This window comes from Tribolium madens, unplaced genomic scaffold, assembly GCF_015345945.1.
Source record: "Tribolium madens isolate multiple individuals breed KSU strain unplaced genomic scaffold, Tmad_KSU_1.1 Scaffold_3;HRSCAF=73;Tcas5.2_LG2, whole genome shotgun sequence".
NCBI classification, from domain to species: Eukaryota; Metazoa; Arthropoda; class Insecta; order Coleoptera; family Tenebrionidae; genus Tribolium; species Tribolium madens.
This window is the reverse complement of record NW_025401006.1, coordinates 12,761,947-12,782,491: the sequence shown is the minus strand read 5'-3', so window position 1 is coordinate 12,782,491 and position 20,545 is coordinate 12,761,947. Positions and strand designations below refer to the sequence as shown.

Sequence of the window (20,545 nt, the reverse complement as noted above, 5' to 3'; positions counted from 1 at the left end):
AAACGAAAATAGATTGATATTCTCATATTATGTTGGCAGCGTGTGTATTACCAACTTAATTTCCGAACCACAGGTCACTCTGTTTTGTGGCATACATTTCACGCTAACTTAATTTTTGTGTCGACTTAATGGTAAAATAATTTGAATAAAATTGAAGGGTGAACCAAATGCGTTTCGAATATTTTATTAATGGTGGAAGGGTGTCACTCCTGCAAAAAAGCAAAATAAACAGTATTGTCGTATCAACAAGAAATTACTCCCTAGGATTTAGGGATATTTATGAATAGGTTGCCATAAATTTGGTTAGGTTGGTTTCTGGTGACAAACAAAAGATATCGTAACTAGTGTCAAAATTTAGGTTACGTCATAATTTAATTGATAGTTGACAGCAGGTTGATAGAAAACGTCAACCGTCAACAACAAGGGGTATACCTTAGGTATACAAAACTACTTCTGAAAATTCTAGTTACAAAAAACATGTAAAACGTAATTTTCCTAAAAGTTTAAATCCTAGACGGTAATTTCTTGTTGACAAATTTAGTTACATTTCTGGTCAAAGTAGCCTGCGATATAAGTTGGGTACATTGAGTAATAGTGTGACTTGTGTCTGTTTTACAAAATTGCCAACTTCAATTCAGGCACGGCCTCCTTTGACTAGAAATTTAAAAAAATAAGGGAAAAGTTTTTTGTCAATTCAAAGTAGCAGGTTTGTTACCAAATAACATAATGATCTCTAATTACATTATACTCTTATGAATACATAAATACGTAATCTCTGAAAAAGGTGGGTTTTATCAATTTGGTGACACACCTATTATTCTGAGAACAATTTCACGTATTTGATAACTATTATTTCTAACAATGGGAATTAGTTGGCAATTATTTTCTTTATTTTTGGTATGTTTCATGTTTTGTCATCAATAACAATCTTATTATGATGTATTATTTAGAGATTTTTTTATTAGTATACACAGCTCTATTTATGCAATTATGAAAAAACGTTAAATAAAAAACAAATATCTCAGTATGTAACAACGAGAAATGTAATTAAATCTAACTTTGTAGTAACAAAAAAATCTCGGTATTTAATTACATTATACTTTCATAATTTACAGATAATATTTGAAAAAGGTCGGTTTTATCAATTTGGTGACAGATCTATCATTCTGAGAACCTATTTATTTGACGTCTTTGACAAATATTATTTTAAACTATGGGAATTAGTTGCTAATTGTTTTCTTTATTTTTGAAAAATGTACTAGAGAGAATTTGGGTTTTTTAATAAAATTGGGAATAAAACACTAAATTTGGGGACAGAGTCGAGGGATTCAGGACCAGATTTCGGAAATGATTGTACAAAGAGACGAAAGTTTGCCTCTGAAGGGCATTTTTTGTTGTTTTTTAGAAAATGCCTGTTTTGATTGGCTGTTTGTGACTTTTTTTCTTATCTGGTCAATTGATCACTAAGAAGGCTAAAAACCTGAAGAGTTTCCGAAATTTTGTCGAATATATTCAAGAATATTGAGAGAATATGAAAAAAAAGTTAAATGTTATAAAATGTCCATATATGTCAAAATAGCAGATTTGTCACCAACGCGTTATTATTATGATGTATTATACAGGGTGTTCAAAAAATCGCGCACTTTCGTGACACTGTGTCATCGGCCAGTGCCCTAAACAACAAGAAAAATGTTAAAAAAAAAGAAAAATGTTAAAAAAAATCTATCTCTAAAAATTCTGAAGTTATGAGAGTTTAAATTTTGCACTGTGACTATTTATTTCTGTTGGAAAAATAATTTTTCAAGTTTTTTTGCTATAGGCTCTTAAAATAGGAAACAAAGAAGCTGTATCCTAAATTGTATTTCTGTTTAGTGTTATTTGTGGCTTTTATTGACAAAATTTTTGTACCTTTAATAAATAATTATAAAAAAACTTATACAAGATCGTCAGTATCGTTAAATAGACTTAAAAAATGTCAAATGTCAAAAAATAAATGTCAAAATTTTTGACAGAATTTTTTAAACATTTTTTCAGTGCTCTGGTGGACTACCCAATTACTCCCTTTCAAGGAAGTGCGCGATTTTTTGAAGACCTGTATCTAATTATGGTACATTTTCATAAATTTACAGCTAATGAAGCAGGTCTACTATGTTGAGAACAAACCTATTTAATTGACGCTTTTGACAAATTTTATTTCAAACAATGGGAATTAGTACAATACAAAAATGCCTATTTTGATTGGCTGTTTTTTTGACTATTTTTTTCTTATCTAGCCAAATTATCTTCCATTGCGTTGGAGAAGAGTCCAAGGGGGCTATAAACCTGAAGAGTTTCCGAAATTTTCTCGAATATACTCAAGGATTTTGAGGGAATATTAAAAAAAAATCATTGTTTTATAGAGGAAAAATTTTTTGTACAAAATTTTATGCACAATAAATCAACAAATTGAGTTATGTTTTTATGACCCATCATTTATCCTGTCCCTGAAAGGGTTCATTAATGTTAATTCTATAATTGACAGTTTGACGCGTTGATTACTAAAATGAAGAAGACAATAATGAAAAAAAAATCAGTTTTATGTTTATGCAACAATGTCTAAATTAATTACTCGTAATTTTGGCATAATAGTAAATTAATTTCGAAAAGTAACTTTCACTGAATAATCATAAATGTTGGCAATCAAATTGCCCAAAACCAGTTTCCTTCCAAATTCATAGACTAGTGAAATTGATCTGGATCAAGATCGTATTTTTCCAAAGTTAATTTAAAAATGCATTAAGGACGACAGAAACGGTGTTAAATATGTGAAAATGCAACACACGTTCTATTTTCACCTGGTTGGCAACAACGTTGCCAAGATGCAACGACGTTTTATGACGCAAATTTTGGTGTAATAATAGTAAAAGTCTCTAGACATGTGCTAAGCCAGTGGAAAAAAATGCAGAACTTCCGTCCTGGCTTACATCATTTTATAAATTTTAATGTAAAAGCAAGGAAATTAAAAACGTTATTGAAATAGTCGCCAGATCTTGACTTGCTAAGTGAATGTCTTGTTTGGTTTCTTTGTGAGGAACCATTGAAGCATTGAAAGTGACCTCAAAAATTGTTTGCGTTATTCACATTGAAATTTTTCACAAAAATAACGCAATTGATTGTGTCATTTTTTCGTCCAATTTGCTTAACACCTCGAGATTTTCCAAATGTCCGAAAAAAAACATTTATGAATAATTCAGTTCCGTTCTTTTCCTCGGAAGAGAATACGTATAAATTTTTAAACAACTTATAAGTAAGTAGATACGGATGTTTAGGAGTTTTAATGCATTTAAAACAGAATCGTCTATACCATTTTGTGTTATTTTCTCTCCCTGGTTTATCCAAGGTTTTATTCACTTACAAAACTGTAAATCGTACCGTTTTACTTTTACTACTTGCATAATAAAGTTTTAGCTTATCGCGGTTTAATTAAAACGGGGGATATTTTATTCAAAGTGGTAAGTAGTGAAATAAGATTAATCTTCCACGCTGAAATTTGAATATTTAATCCCGATTATGTAATTTTTCACTGATTTTGATTGCACTTTTTCGTCTTTGGTAAAAGTTAATTTTATCGTAGATTAAGAGAAAGTTTGAAAAATCGAACGTTGTGAAACTGTGCAGTTGTAAAAAGTCTCAAAGGAGTCTTGCAAACAGGACACTAACTTTGGTTGTAAGTAACTAAAGTCGAATCGAACGAAATTGTAAATTTTTTATAACTGTTGGGACTTTTTTTTTCCTTGATGAAAAACAAATATTTTTCCAACTTGAATTTTAGTTGTTGACTTGAGATAATTAATATTTGTAATGTGGATGAGTGAAAAAATCAAGGTTGAATAATTTATTGCAATTTCGAAAGCGTTGCGGTTGTGATATTTCGCATTTCTCAAATTTTTCCTCATGTTTTGTCACGCTCTTTTTCTTCTTTGTGTCTCGCTGATTACATCCTTTGAAGTTGGGGGTGAATTGATCGAAGAAGAAGCCACTGCAAGAACTTCCTGCATCGACCTTGGCTCAAATAAGCCCATTTTTTTCCTTCATCTCTCGTTAATTACATAACTGTGTGAAACCGCTCATAATGATGAAACCTCGTCAAAAGTAGCCTTGAGGGCGATCAAAACTACGGTGTTAGTGGTTTGATCTTTTTAAACTTGATCGTATTTACCAACGACTGCGAAAATTCCCACAGACCCGACACATCCCTCACTCGGACCCGAATTAATGTGCTTTTCAAGGGGGTTACCAGTCTTGGTAAAAGCTTTCGTACATATCGTGGCACTTATCAATCAAAAAGCGCGAAACTGCCCGAGGGGCGGTCTTTGAAACACTTTTTTATGCCGAAATTTAAAATTTCATTAAAATAGTACATTACAAACGAGGTGGTGAATCGTATTACTGCCGAGGGATGTAATGACGTGTTGAGAGCTTGGTATATTACATTAGTGATTGTGAATAAAAGAGTATGACCGAAAATCGAACGAAAACGATGGAAAGATTTATTTTCTCTTAATGTCTACAAGAAAGAATAAGAAAGGAAAAGGGAGTTTAAGTATTGTGTTTTTATCAAATAAAAGACTTATTTCTGCTTTCATTATCTGAAAAAAAGTAATTTTTTATTTAACGTTATTCTTGCTGATTATTAAAATACTAAATAAAAAAGCTTGTTTAAGAAAAAAGAAAGATAAAAAGCAAGAAAAAAAAACGAAGTAACAAAGAAAGAATTATGAGTTATATACGGAGTGTCTCAGCGAGTTGAAAAAGTCCATTAGTGACCTTTAAATGGTAAAATTAAAAAAAAAAAGAATGTTAAAATTTCATTAAAATAGTACATTACAAACGAGGTGGTACATAATAATACTGTCGCGGGATGTAATGACATGTTTGTCAACTTTTAAGATGTTAGTATATTACATTAGTGATTGTGACTAAAAGAGTATGACCGAAAATCGAACAAAAACGATGGAAAGATTTATTTTTTCTTAATTTCTACAAGAAAGAATAGGAAAGGAAAAGGGAGAAAAAAGTTTAAGTTTAAGTATTGTGTTTTTATCAAATAAAAGACTTATTTCTGCTTTCATTATCTGAAAAAAGTAATTTTTATTAAAATTTATCCTTGCTGATTATAAAAATACTAATGAAAGAAGCTTGTTTAAGAAAAAAGAAAGATAAAAAGCAAGAAAAAAATACAAAGTAACAAAGAAAGAATTATGAATTACATACAGAGTGTCCCAGCGAGTTGAAAAAGTCCATTAGTGACCTTTAAATGGTAAAATTAGAAAAAGAATGTCAAAATTTAAAATTTAAAACGATGGAAAGATTTACTTTTTCTTAATTTCTACAAGAAAGAATAGGAAAGGAAAAGAGAAAAAGGTTAAGTTTAAATATTGTGTTTTTATCAAATAAAAGACTAATTTCTGCTTTCATTATCTGAAAAAAAGTAATTTTTTATTAAACTTTGTTCTTGCTAATTATAAAAATACTAAATAAAAAAGAAAGTTAAAAAAGCAAGAAAAAAATACGAAGTAACAAAGAAAGAATTATGAATTACATACAGGATGTTCCAGCGAGTTGAAAAAGTCCATTAGTAACCTTCAAATGGTAAAATTGAAAAAAAACTGTCTAGGACATTGATAGATACCTAAAATTATTTTCAATCATACAGCATGTCCCAAAAATAAGTTACAATACAAACTTGTGTTTTTTTAAATGAAACACCATTTTTGGATATTGCCTTTAAAAAAAATGTTAACTCTAAACTGTTATTTCGCTTAGTTTTAGAAATAGGATGCTTTTATTGACGAAAATATGCACTTTTTGAAAATTTATTACACAAAAACTAAGACAGCTAGAACAATTTTTTTCTTACTTTTGCAAAGAAGAAAGTAGAGTAATTAAAGCTGTATCAATTTTTTATTTTTAGTGTTTTGCATTTGTGAAGATTAATAAATTAAGAAGTTTGTTAAAAGTTAAATAACTTAAAAAATTTAAATGGAACACTCTATTTTTTATTTTTGCATCTAATAGATTGATATTGTCTATCTAAAAAAAATAACTTTTAATGTCTAGAATTGATAAATGAAAAAATATTTAACATTCAAGCAACGATTGTAACAGAGATTGTAAAAGTCGTTATAAATACTGAAATTTGAATTATTTTTTTGTAAAAATAAAGAATAATGGATTCAGTTTAACACAAATGTGATTATTAAGTGACATTTCTTCTATCTCTTGTGCAACTGTGCACTTTTTGGCTACTGAAATAAAAGTAATTATTTTTTTATGTTTAACGTTAAATATCTTTTTAGTTTTTGATTATAAACACCTAAAAAAAGTAAATAATTTTAGAAAGACAATTTAATAATTTTTTAAATCCAAAAATTATAAATAGGGTGTTCCATTTAAATTTTTTGTGTTATTGAACTTTTAACAAACGCCTTCATTTTTTTTTATCTTTGCAAATGCAACACACTAAAAAAATGTTACAACCTTATAGTTTGTACCTTCTTCTTTGCGGTAGTAAAAAATATTTCTAGATGTCTTAGTTTTTGTGTAATAAATTTTTAAAAAGTGCATTTTTTCGTCAAAAACCCGTCTTATTTTTAAAACTAAGCAAAATCGACCAATAAAAGTTTATTGCGATTGCCATAAAAATCTACATCCAAAAACGCTAAGAAACATACGATGTTTCATTAAAAAAAAACACAAGTTTGTATTGTAACTTATTTTTGGGACACGCTGTATAGTTGAAAATAATTTTAGGCGATGAACTATATTAGTATCTATCAATGTCGTATATATTTTTTTAATTTTACCATTTTAAAGTCACTAATGGACTTTTTCAACTCGCAATTTGTTAAAAACACCAATGGCACATGAAAAAATGCAATAATTACACTTTACACATCTCACTAAATTCTAACTTTTTATTTAAAAAAAATGTCTAGATGTCCAGAAAAACGAAAAGTTGGCATTATCTGCTCGTGATTTCTTTTTACTATTATTAAAAGTAAAAATCTTTGCACTCCACACTTTCAGTAATAGAGACAGTACTCTCTAATGACTCACCCTGTATGTTTGGAAAATATTTCACGTCCGTTGCGAATTATATTACATTCTCGTGTCTATTATTGTTGAAGAAATGTGTGGGTGGATGGGATAAGAACGTCTTTGCTTTCTCTGTTTCCTCTTTGACGAGACGAGAATCCGAAAACGAAGCAAATCAGAAATGATAAGAATTTAATTATATTGTCATATGTGTTGTTGTTGTTGCTAATGTGGGTCACAGTGAAAACATGTCGACTTGCGTAATTTCTATTTGGAATTTGGGTAAATTATGCAAGAAATCAAAATAGTGTGACTGTTACTTGCTTTTTTAATCAGTGTTTTTGATTCGATTTGAAATGATTTTGCTCTCAGTGTGAACTTTTTATCTTTTTTTTTTGTTAAGTGTCTATTTTTCAGCCATAAAGTGGCAAATCCTCTTACGAAACATTGCAAAACGTCTTTTTTGGGTGCTATTGTTGCAAATCCGGTATTAGATCGAAAAGTTGTGAAATTATCGTCGACGGTGACAAGATCAGATTTGTCACTAGAGTTGCAGATGATTGCAGGGCGTTTTTTTAAGGAATCTGTTTTGATACCTTTCAAAGAAATTGCCTGCGTCAGAGTTCAATAGAAATGATATAGGATTTTTCTTAGTTGCTTTGTTCCCTTGTCCCGATTCGTTCAACCGTTAAGAAGGAAAATAAGTAAACCAGTAAGTTCGCTTCCGATTATTTCATGTCTTTGTTATTCAAGGTGTGACGTTTTTATCCTCAAAATATTGCACTTTATTTGAACGGATTTCCCGAACGCATTTTCTCGACAAATTGAGACTGACAGAGCAAGGGTTTTCCTCTCCTCCGACCAAAAAAAAAATCTCGCTTTGTGCAAAGTTAATTTATTTTCAGATTCGGCGACCGCAAACTAAACATGTGTTTTCATATGTTCACTATTTCAGGAATTAGGTTTCATTTGCGATAATTAAATTTCGTACAAGTCACTTTACGTTTACATTAGGAGGAAAATTAACTTAACGGCTGCTGCATTGCTGTAAATCCTTCAAACTGAAGCCTGTCTGACCTTTCAGGCAACGTGAAATTTTCAAGATGTCACTGTGGCTGAAAAAATCGATATGAAAATGCAAACTCTAATCTAATTTTTAACAACAAAGAGAGTTTTATCTATTTGGAGTGCGCACGTAAATGGATTAAAATATGAAAATTTAGGGTCTGAATTTCATAAAGTGGAGGGTCAAGCGGCCGGACCAAATTTCAGAATTTCATGAGATTGAGTCATTGACAAGGTTAACTCAAATATTCGAAAAGACGTCATTATATTCCATAAAAGGTTTGAGTTTATGATGAATGTTAACAATTTAAGCAATAAAAATTGTGTATGTGAAACGAGTTGCCGATTTCTTAATTCCTTTGATAAAACTTCAGTACTGTCACTTTGAAACTTTTGCAATTACAATTATGATAAATTTTTTAAAGTTTTATGAATGATCACTCTGAATTTTATTTATTGTGTTGTATTTTTCTTGCGAAAAGTTTGCTAATAAATATTTTCACTTGGACACCCCGTATAATTAGGTTAAATGATCACCGGAAAAGACGTATAGAGCATCCTAAACGCTTGGAAGGAAGTGAACTAAGCAAAGCTTCCTTGGCCCGGAGCAGCGACGGAAACACGGTCACAAAATTATAACCCGGAGCGTTTATTTTTCATCAATTTTTTTTTTATTTGACGCTAAATAAGGAAGAAGATCAAGTGACATTTACTCGACCTTAAATTTCTGACATTTACGTAATTAATCACGACACACAAAAACGTTGGTCTATTTTCTGGCTTTTCGTTCGCTAACGAGGCCCAATTTGCAAACCTAGTTTTTCGTCTAGAAAAATAAGGATTGAAGCGTTAAGCCACTGAAACAATCGAATTTGTGGTCACTCGGAAGCTTTTATAGGTGTCCATTAAAACCGCCCGAAAACAATAAGTAAGTTTATTTAGGAAAAAGTCAACTTGAAGCAGGAGGGCCACTTTCTCAAAGTGCTACTTCACCATTCCCGTCTAATCCGGCCTTTTTGTTGTCTTAGGGTTAGAGAAAGCATCCCGGGTGTATATAACATCCTGAAAATTTCAATTTTGCTCACTTTGACGCGATTAATAGCACTTTAATTAATCAATTTTGTCAAAACAGTTCGCAAAACAATTCAGCAGGTCAACGAGTTGCGTTTCAAACACAATTAAATTTTTTAAATTAGAAAAGCTCGAATCACACCCAATGGGGTTGTTTGCACCAAGAGATTTCAGAGAATAACTCAACTGTGACAGGCAATCGTATTGAACGACACTTTTTCTATTTATTTTCGCAAAATTAACGGATTTTTGTGACAATAGTAAAGTTTAACAAGTCTCATAAATCACGCTATAACGAAACTCTTCTTTTGAATTTTTTATCAGTGTAAATAGTTGGCTTTAAGGATACTTATTTAGAAGCATTTATCATAAAAGTTAGAAACCCGTTCTTCGCCGCTTATAGAATATAATGTGCCGTCTTTTGTCACTAATCGCGTTTCTGAGTCACATTTGTGTTGTAAGAGCTTTGAAAGCTGGGCAAAATGTAAATTGTATCAACAAAGAAATAAACTTTAATGTCATTCCACCTTCATTTTGCTTTGTAGTGGTTGTATATGTGTGTTCCATTTCGCCAACATTTTAATTTCGTGTTGTTTCCGACTTGAAAATCGATTTAAAAAAAAATAAAATGTCGCTTCTCATGTGCGTTATCAATTGTTTGAGTAATTTGGGGAATTGACGGCGTCGGAGTCTAAGCCCTCACGTAATGCCTCTCAGAGGCGTCTGCCAGGATTACTATAATCCTGCCGACAAATTGCAGCCGGCTAATGAAAGGTCGCACTACTTAGTAGCCCCCAATAAATATCACACCAGAGCCATGTCTCGAGAAGGGCTAATTTAGGCAAAACTGGCTTTTTTCGAGTAGTACTTGAGTTGGCAATAAAAATTTTAAATTCTAACATCAAAGTATTACATTTTTATTGTTAAACCGAGGAAAAAAAAATAAAAAAATGCCCTTTAATCTTCATATACAGTCTGCTTAGACGCTACTAACTTATATGGTGGGGCAATGTCTCGAAGATTTCTTAAATCTTATTCCATTTGTGTTCTTACGGTTTTTAGTCTTTTTTATAGTAAAAATCGTCTCCAGATTAAAGACTATTTTGTATTGTATGATTATTTTTCTTGAAATGTCACCACGTGGAATTGCGTCGGTTCATTCTTGTGTCACATAATTTTATTGTTTGCGTCGTCGTAGGATGATATTGCTTTCTGTAAATGAATGAAATTGTTCGTCTTTATATGAAAATTTTCTTTCCTGTTGCACTATAATTGTGGAAGTTATATTGGAGGTAAAAAACTTGCTTTGGCAATTTTCCACTTTGGATAGTCTCTAAAGGGGTTTCCGCGATATCGAGCCGTAAATTAAATTCAACTCGGATACTACCTCAAGAAACTCGAAATGATTCAAGTACACATACGAGGTTTTAAATGACTTATCGATTTGTTGCCAATTTTGCTTAATATATGTATGTGGAGTACGTCGAGTGGCGAGAGAGGAAGGAAATATAGTTTAAAGTTTGCCAAATCTAATTTTCTTCAAATACGAAAACGGTTTAATATCGTAAGTTGAATTATATAACCACTGCTGGCTCTGCTTTCGAACCGATCTAATCGAAGCTTGAGCGACATTGTGTTTCGATCGGTCGTATTTCTTGTCGGGATTTTGGAAACAGATGGAAACATTTGAATTTGAAACATGCAACGATCATAAAAAATATGTACCAGTGTGGGCTTTTTCTTCTTGACACAAGTTATTTAATATTGATTTGCAATCACTAAATGTTTAATGCATATGTAAATAGGATTAATTTGTTCCAGTTTGGATAGATTGTCTGAAATATTACGTAATTGCTTGAACTCGATATCTTTTGGACGAGTTTCTTTGTTGGATTAGTCAGTTTATTATTTTTTAATTGGGTATTGTTGAGTTCTTGGACAAATCGTGACTGAAATGACCTTACCTTGAAATTCGAAAACCCGGATGTGTAAAACTACAATCGTAAAACTTTTCAGTTTGTGTTTTGAAAGAGCAGGTGTGACAATTCTGTGTTTCTTTCAGATTATACAAATGGGTGAAAAGCTCAACACAAATCATTTAAAATATTGCATTTTAGCACACAAAAACCCGGTTTAAAAAATCGAGCCTTAATTATTCGCAATTACCTTCATGTTAAATTATGCAGGAAGTTGGGGAAGATGAAAGAACCCGTGCTGAGGCTTTTCACCACGAAAAATCGCCTCTTTTGTTATTAATTAATTTATTCGTATTTCTTGGTCTTTATTAAAATTTTCGCTCTTAATAAAAAAATATTTAGAAAATGTGATATTTTTTAATTTCGAGTATTCTAAATGATTCAATTTTCTTTTGACTTTAATTTCGTCTCATTAAAAACGGCTGTGGTGGGCTTAAATAACAAACAAAGTTTCTCTCTCTTTGTGAAAAGGTACGAGTTTATTATTAGCGAAACTGTCATGTTTTACTAATATTTCTTGTAGCTTTTGAATTATGAACGAATAAAAGGACCAGTTATTACTCTTTGTTTCAAACTTTCGTACTTATGTTTCACCTTAGAAAATCAATTGCTATTACGGCTAGTTTCTTGTACAATATGAGGTCATTAATCATTGTGTTTTTTATTTGCACTGTGATAATTTATCGATCATATTTTAATTTTGCCTAAGGCGTATTCTAAAATTTTAATCAAGGGAGAAGGCAACACAAAGCCACATCTGGCGAAGTTTTGATCCAATGGAAAAGTTGCTAAGCTTCTTTTTCAACACCTAATCGAATTTATAGTCGAAAATATTGAAAAAATCAGAGACGCAATTTCTTTAATTAGCCCGAAATCAGTGATTGTCTTGCGCTGGCGTGCTATAGGCTCATTTGTGCATCAAATCGAAAATAAAACGGTTTATTTATGGTTTAGGAACGTTGTTTTTAATCTAAAATTAAAGCATCTCTTATCTGAAAGAATTTATGAAGTGGTACCAACGAATCTCGAGTAAAAAATTTAAACGAAGTACACTTTACAAAGCCGGTTAAAATTTAATTAATTTCAAATTTACGTTTTCCTGAGTCAATATTAAATGAGAGCCGATTACTTTTCGAAATTGTGAAGTTGGCAAGTCTCGTAAAAATTCAGTTTTCCTACATTTCAAGTTGACGTGTTATTTTTTCTATTTTCAATGCATTTATGCATGTTTTTGAACTATAAACTTGTCAAGGCGGATCAAAAAAAAAAAAATTATACTGAAAATAACGTTATTTTTGCTTTTTTGGAGCATTTTGGTACCTTTCTTGTCAGATACATGAGTCAAAAATTTTGTCGAAAATTATCCAAAAATTACAAATTTAGGTCGGAAAAGAATTATTTTGGCTTTCTTCGAGCGTTTAAACATATTTTTGAGCTAAAAATTTGGTTTTATCAGATTTATCGCGATATTTCGCTGAACTTCGTTGAAAAATTACCATATCAAGTTGAGGAAAACTTTATTTTTGTTTTTTTTAAGCGATTAAGCATCTTTTTGACCCAAAAACTCACTTTTTTGCTTAACCGAGTCAAAAAAGCAATAAATAGACGAATAAGCGAATAGACGAATAGGCGAACTAAAAACTTACTTTTTTCGCTAAACTAAGTTAAAAATTCATCAAATTTGGTCTATTTGTAATGTATTTATGCACGTTTTTGACCCTAAAAAGTTAGTTTTTTGCAAGATCTTGTCAAGGAGGATCAAAAAAACCTAATTATCTTGATTATCTTGAAAGTAACATTACTTTTGCTTTTTTGGAGCATTTTGGCACTCCCTTTGTCGGATACACAATTATTTTGCGAAATTTGGTCAAAAATTTGCTAAAAATTGTAAATTTATGTCGAGGGAGGTATATTTTCATTTTTTTCGAGGTTTAAACATCGCAAGAAGGTTTTATCGCAAGATTTTGGAAAAAATACTAAATTAAGTTGAGAAAAACATTGTTTTTAAACCAATAATTTAGTTTTTTTTGCTAAACCGAGTCAAAAAGGCATCAATTTTATCGGAAATGGTATTTTTTCCCATTTTCAATGCATTTAAGCATATTTTTGAACTATAAACTTGTCAAGGCGGATCAAAAAAATTAATTATACTGAAAATAACGTTATTTTTGCTTTTTTGGGGCATTTTGGTACCTTTATAGTCGGACACACGAGTCAAAAATTTTGTCGAAAATTATCCAAAAATTACAAATTTAGGTCGGAAAAGAATTATTTTGGCTTTCTTTGAGCGTTTAAACATGTTTTTGAGCTAAAAATTTGGTTTTATCAGATTTATCGCAATATTTCGCTGAACTTCGTTGAAAAAATACCATATCAAGTTGAGAAAAACTTTATTTTTGTTTTTTTTTAAGCGATTAAGCATCTTTTTGAACCAAAAACTCACTTTTTTGCTAAACCGAGTCCAAAAGCACTAATTTTAAACGCAAATGGTGTTATTTTTCTATTTTTAAGGGTTTTGAACTATAAATTACCAAATTTAAAATTGTTAAAAGGTCATCAAATTTGATCGGAAATGGTGTTATTTTTTCTATGTTTAATGCATTTATGCATGTTTTTGAACTATAAACTTGTCGAGGCGGATCAAAAAAATTAATTATACTGACAATAACGTTACTTTTGCCTTTTTTGAGCAATTTGGTACCTTTTTAGTCGGACACACAATTATTTTGCGAAATTTAGTCGAAAATTAGCCAAAAATTACTAATTTAGGTCGGAAAAGAATTATTTTGGCTTTCTTCGAGCGTTTAAACATGTTTTTGAGCTAAAAATTTGGTTTTATCAGATTTATTGCAAAGCTTCTTTTTCAACACCTAATCGAATTTATAGTCAATAATCTTGAAAAAAATCAGAGACGAAATTTATTTAATTAGCCCGAAATCAGTGATTGTCTTGTAGAGGAACATTTGTGCCTCAAATCGAAAATAAAACGGTTTATTTATGGTTTGGGAACGTTGTTTTTAATCTAAAATTAAAGCATTTCTTATCTGAAAGAATGGTACCGACGAGTCTCGAGTTAAAAATTTAAACGAAGTACACTTTACAAAACCGGTTGAAATTTAATTAATTTCAAATTTACGTTTTCCTGAGTCAATATTAAATGAGAGCCGATTACTTTTCGAAATTGTGAAGTTGGCAAGTCTCGTAAAAATTCAGTTTTTCTACATTTTAAGTTGACGTCCGTACAAATTAAACTTGGAAAAAAGTCGGATACATCCGCCATCGAAGCCGGAAACTTTCTAATTCATCAAGGGACGGCAAATTATTCCTGAAGCCGGGCACACGTCTCCAGAGATGGGATAATTTCGGTGGTTCTTTATAATTAAGTCTGGAGAGCTTTGAAAGTTTAAATTTCGGCCAATGGATGATGATGATGATGTGTGTAAAAGATGCCTCGTCGGCATAAAACTTGGGCATTAATTTTGAATTCGACTTAATGCCCCATCCAATTTTACTGTTATCGCCGTTCACTTTTTCACAAGATAGACACTGCATTAATTCGCCGTCGGTTTCAGGGAAACTTTTAAACGTTCCGAATGATAAATGGGGTTTCTTACTCGACAAATTTGATGACAACAAATCCGACTTAATGGTTTTTCGGTTCGGAAAGAATGCAAACCTCTTCCTCTATGAGGAGAGATTGACACTTAGTTGCGAATTTATTTTCATCACGAAATTGTGTGAAATTCCCAACAGTGGAAATAAATTCTGTTTTTGTCAGTTCATGTTGAGGCATAATTAAAATATGAGATCCGAAGAGCGGGATTATATGCCTCGGATGCATTTTACCAACTAGGCAAATTGAAATACTCACTCTCGAGTGCGAAATGAACGAAATACCACATAAACCGCCTCAGATTTAAGACAATTGAAATAAACGCGAGAAAGCAGATGCGCGATTTATACAATTTAAATTGTGTTGTTTTGTTTTTTTTTTTCAGGTTTTTGTAAAGAAAAACAGTTTAAAAGCCTAGCAAATTTTAAAATTTGCCTTTTTAGGACGTTTTTCTGACAGAAGTGTTAGATTTTGCTCAAGATGAACCTAAAATTACAAAATTAGGTGGAAAATGGTGTTGTTTTTGTCTTTTTTTGAGTGTTTAGACACGTTTCTGGGTTTAGAACTAATTTTTTTTCGAGATTACTTTAAACCTAGCCGAAAAATACCAAACATTAAAGCACATTTTTTTACAGAACCGAAAATAACATTATCTTTACCTTTTTGTGGCATTTTAGAACGTTTTTTAGTCAGATACTCAATTATTTTGCGAAATTTAGTCAAAAATAAACCAACAAATTTTCATAATTTAGTTTTATCGTAAATATTTCACTAAACTGGGTCGAAAAAATACCAAATCAAGTCGTGGAAAACATTTTTTTTGCTTTTTTTAAGTAATTAAGTACTTTTTTTTGACCTAAAAACTTACTTTTTTCGCTAAATCAAGTCGAAAAGGCATCAAATTTGGTCTATTTTCAATGCATTTATGCACGTTTTTGACCCTAAAAAGTTAGTTTTTTGCAAGATCTTGTCAAGGCGGTTCAAAAAAACCTAATTATCTTGAAAGTAACGTTACTTTTGCTTTTTTGGAGCATTTTGGTACCTTTCTTGTCAGATACACGAGTCAAAAATTTAATCGAAAATTATCCAAAAATTACAAATTTAGGTCGGAAAAGAATTATTTTGGCTTTCTTCGAGCGTTTAAACATGTTTTTGAGCTAAAAATTTGGTTTCATCAGATTTATGGCAAAATTTCGCTAAGCTTGATTGAAAAATTATTATATCAAGTTGAGAGAAACATTATTTTTGTTTTTTTTATGCGATTAAGCACCTTTTTGAACCAAAAACTCTATTTTTTGTTAAACCTAGTCAAAAAAGCTCTAATTTTGGACGCAAATGGTGTTATTTTTTTATTTTCAATGGTTTTGAGCAAAAATTACCAAATTTAAAATTGTTAAAAAGGCATCAAATTTGATCGGAAATGTTGTTATTTTTTCTAGTTTAATGCATTTATGCATGTTTTTGAACTATAAACTTGTCTAGGCGGATCAAAAAAATTAATTATACCGAAAATAACGTTTCTTTTGCCTTTTTGGGCAATTTGGTTACTTTTTAGTCGGGCACACAATTATTTTGCGAAATTTGGTCGAAAATTAGCCAAAAATTACAAATTTAGGACGGAAAAGAATTGTTTTGGCTTTCTTCGAGCGGTTAAACATGTTTTTGAGCTAAGAATTCGGTTTTATCAGACTTATTGCAATATTTCGCTGAACTTGGTTGAAAAAATACCATATCAAGTTGAGAAAAACTTTATTTTTCCTTTTTTTTTATCGACTAAGCCTTTTTTTTTAAGCAAAAATTTTTTGTTTGTTTGCGAAACCGATCCAAAAAAGCACCAAATTTGGATGCAAATGGTTATAAATTACCAAATTTAAAATTGTTTTACATGCAGCAAAATTTTTAATCTGAAAACAAAATGCAATTTTAGGAGATTTTTTGCGCTACTTCAACTACGTTGATAATTGGTACCTCGAAAACCTAATTTTTCATGAAATTTAATTTTTTTTTACGAAAAAACTCAGTTTGGAAGCTGTGACTTTCTTTATCATTTCCAAGGGCCAGATTTTTAATTTTTGAAGATCTTGACTCGTAGTTGGTTTTTTTCCAAATTTTCCCATTTTTTAACTAAATGTGTTTCATTTTGTTTCAGATTTTTTCCAACCTTCCAGCACCCTATGATCGCTTTGAAAAAAATTTCGCGTAATCGTCATGTTGTATAGTATAATACGTAATTTTTTCGTGTGCGGGTGTGTGCTGGGCACGGTGGTGGTGGTACTTTCGGAAAAACGTGAAGGACCTCTCTTCAACAACGAATTCGCCGTTCATATCCCTAGAGGTAACGAGGTGGCGGACGAGATCGCCGCCAAGCACGGATTCGTCAATCGGGGACAGGTAAGTCTCAAATGGAAAAACCATGTTAGAATAATAATAAAATGAAAAAAAAAAACCTCAATTTTGTACCTATTTAAATTAATTTATAATCTACAAGAACAGACTTTCAGTGTGAAATGTTAATTGCACAAAATGAGCAAAAATTTAGAGTGGTGGCTTATTATTTTTTAACGAGTGGTGGAAAAGCCACTTTTGCTACGGATTTTCGTTTTAATAATTGAAACAGTGTCAATTCAAAACAGGATTAGATTACAAAATTGCAAGAAATCAAGTTATAATGGATTTTCTATTTTTGGTTTTTCTAAATTATTAACTATTTCTATTTTTGCATTGTTGGGTTTGTATCAGTGAGTGGCAGCTTGTTGTAAACTAGTTTTGCATTTTTCACCAACCGCTGCAGAGTTGGAAAGTAATCTAAAATAAATAAAAAAAATCGTGTTGATTTTTAATACGACGGAAACTATTTTGATTGTTTAAAAGAAACATTTTTTTTTATTTAAAAGTTTCATACACTTTAATAAACCTCGGTGCAAAATATGATTTTCTCGAAAGAAAATTTACTGTTTATAGTAGTGACAAAGTCTTGAGTATATAATATTTTCATGTATAGCAGGAAATTTTATTATAATCGTAAAATACAGACGAATGAGTTGATGTGCTGTTTGAAATTACAATTGTGGTTACGTTTCCAGGGAACACTTCATCTATTTTCGATTATCTTGTTGTGTAACTTGTGATTACATTCTTCACTTTTAATTCCGGAATCGATTAAGTAATTTTCTCTAGCTCTCAGAAAAAAAAATTCAATATAAACACAAACATAATATCCAATCGAAGATTTACGGTATTTTAAACTGTCACACTATGCAAATGTAATTGTTATTTACGAGTATTTGTAGCCTGTTAAAATTACATTAATGTGCAACGGAATTGTCATTTTGAATATTTACGTTATAACAATAATCATTATTTCGGCAAAATAATGTCCCTCGAGAGACGGTATTAAAACGGAAAGACGAATTAATCAATATACAGTATGTCCCAAACGGGCGATACTCGAGGGACTAGCAAAAAATATAAATCTGAATTTGAAAAGTTGTTGGTTGATAAATCTCTCCAGAATTTTTACAAAATACGATAAAAAACATTTTTCAATCTAATATAAAAGAAATTTGGTCAAGAAAGGTGTAATTTGAGGTTATGACATGAATTACCACAGAGTTACCAAAAAATTGATGTTATACCCAATGAGATAATAAAAAAATAGATCCAAATAGGTAGGTAGTGATTTGTGAAATGTTGTTTAAGACTTTAAGAGCCCCAAATAAAAGAAATTTGAGCAAGAAATGTGTAATTTGTATATATATATTTTTAATTTTGATAAAATCCTATAGCGTGAGGTTTAAAAGAGGGCGAGCGGCAAAGCCGCCTGCCCCCCATTTAAAATTTTACAGAATCTGTTGGTGTGAGATATACTCGGGGGCGAAGCTTCCGATAATTATTTAAAATATTTGCAATAAAGGTAGTGTGAGCTCTAGACGGGGGCGAACGGCGAATCCGCGACCTCCTATTATTTCTACAAAACATTTTTAAATCCGACCGGATTTGATGCTATTTGAGCAAAATAATGTCCTTCGAGAGACGATATTACAACGAAAAGACGAATTAATTAATTTACAGTATGTCCCAAACGGGCGATACTTGAGGGACTAGCAAAAAATATAAATCTGAATTTGAAAAGTTGGAGAGTTGTGAATTTAATACGTTGTAGGTTGATAAATCTCTTCAGAATTTCTACAAAATACGATACAAAACATTTTCGAATCTAATATAAAAGAAATTTGGTCAAGAAATGTGTAATTTGAGGTTATGACATGAATTACCACAGAGTTACCAAAAAATTGATGTTATACCCAATGAGCTAATAAAAAAATAGATCGAAAGAGCTAGGTAGTGATTTGTGAAATGTTGTTTAAGACTTTAACAGCCCCAAATAAAAGAAATTTGGGCAAGAAATGTGTAAATTGTATATTTATTTTTTTAACTTTGATAAAATTCTATAGTGTGAGGTTTAAAAGTGGGCGAGCGGCAAAGCCGCCAGCCTCCCATTTAAAATTTGACAAAACTGTTGGTGTGAGTTATACTCAGGGGCGAAGCTTCCGATCATTATTTAAAATATTTGCAAAAAAGGTAGTGTGAGCTCTAGATGGGGGCGAACGGCGAATCCGCGACCTCCTATTATTTCTACAAAACATTTTTAAATCCGACCGGATTTGATGCTATTTGAGCAAAATAATGTTTTTCGAGAGACGATATTAAAACGGAAAGACGAATTAATCAATTTACAGTATGTCCCAAGCGGGCAATACATGAGGGACTAACAAAAAAATATAAATCTGAATTTGAAAAGTTGGAAAAGTTTGGCGCGAACGTATATCAAGATATCCAAATTTAATACGTTGTAGGTTGATGTATTATTCTCAAGACGATCAAGTTTTTCTTGGCAGTTTAATAAATAAGAACATATCGTAGGTGTTGACCTGTCAGAGAGTCACCCTGTGTTATAAATATGATAAAAAAAGTATCGACGAATCTCTAAATTTCTCAAACTTAACAAAAGTCCAATTCGTGATATTCTTTGGGGGATTCCTGTCGATCGATTACATGTCTGATGTTTGTGTGTGCTTGGCATGTTTACTAAAAATCGTAACTTGAAAAACTCAGTGTCTTTCACGTTTTATTGCTTCACTGCACCTGTACAAGATACGAATAAATATTCAAGAGTGTGTTTTTTTGTGTGTTTTACTAATTCTAAAATTTTAGAAACGTTTCATCTAGCATACAAATAAGGTTATTGTCAATTTGTCTGCTCTCTGTGTATAATAATACATTGAATTGAGTCAGTGAATAGAACACAAACCGATTTTCAAGAAGCATTATATGCGTTAGGAAATTACATCACATCCATGCTTTGTACGTGTGTACATTGCTATCGAACAATAACCTCACTCACAAGACTCGATGTGGAATATGTTTCTCACATCTTAATTGCTACCAGCATGCATTACCGCAACCGGGATCTAATTAAGGTTACGGTTGTCGCATTGTCGATTCGCTAATTCGCTTGTATTCGCTCGCTCGCGAAGTTTTATATTCAATTTGAGTGTTTTTAAGATTTCTCATGTAAAATTGTCTCGGAAATAAAAAATCTTTAAATTAAAATTACGCTCTGTCGTCCGTGGAAATGAAAGAACCGATTTTTTTAGTTTTGGGTTGTAAAATCGGTTAAAATGCTTTGTGACAAGCAGTTTTAAAGTCATTTTGAGTATTTCTAAGCTTTTTTATGTAAAAT

At 31.2% G+C, this 20,545-nt stretch overlaps 1 protein-coding gene across 1 annotated transcript in view; it reads left to right on the top strand.

Annotated features, from left to right (window-relative positions):
* Window positions 1-20,545, top strand: part of LOC123008220 (furin-like protease 2) — a 123,264-nt gene that overhangs the window by 1,579 nt on the left and 101,140 nt on the right. Inside the window, exon 2 of the mRNA XM_044403921.1 lies at window positions 16,952-17,193. Coding sequence (XP_044259856.1) covers window positions 17,011-17,193 — 183 coding nt within the window. The 5' untranslated portion in view covers window positions 16,952-17,010. The remainder of the gene's footprint in view (window positions 1-16,951; window positions 17,194-20,545) is intronic.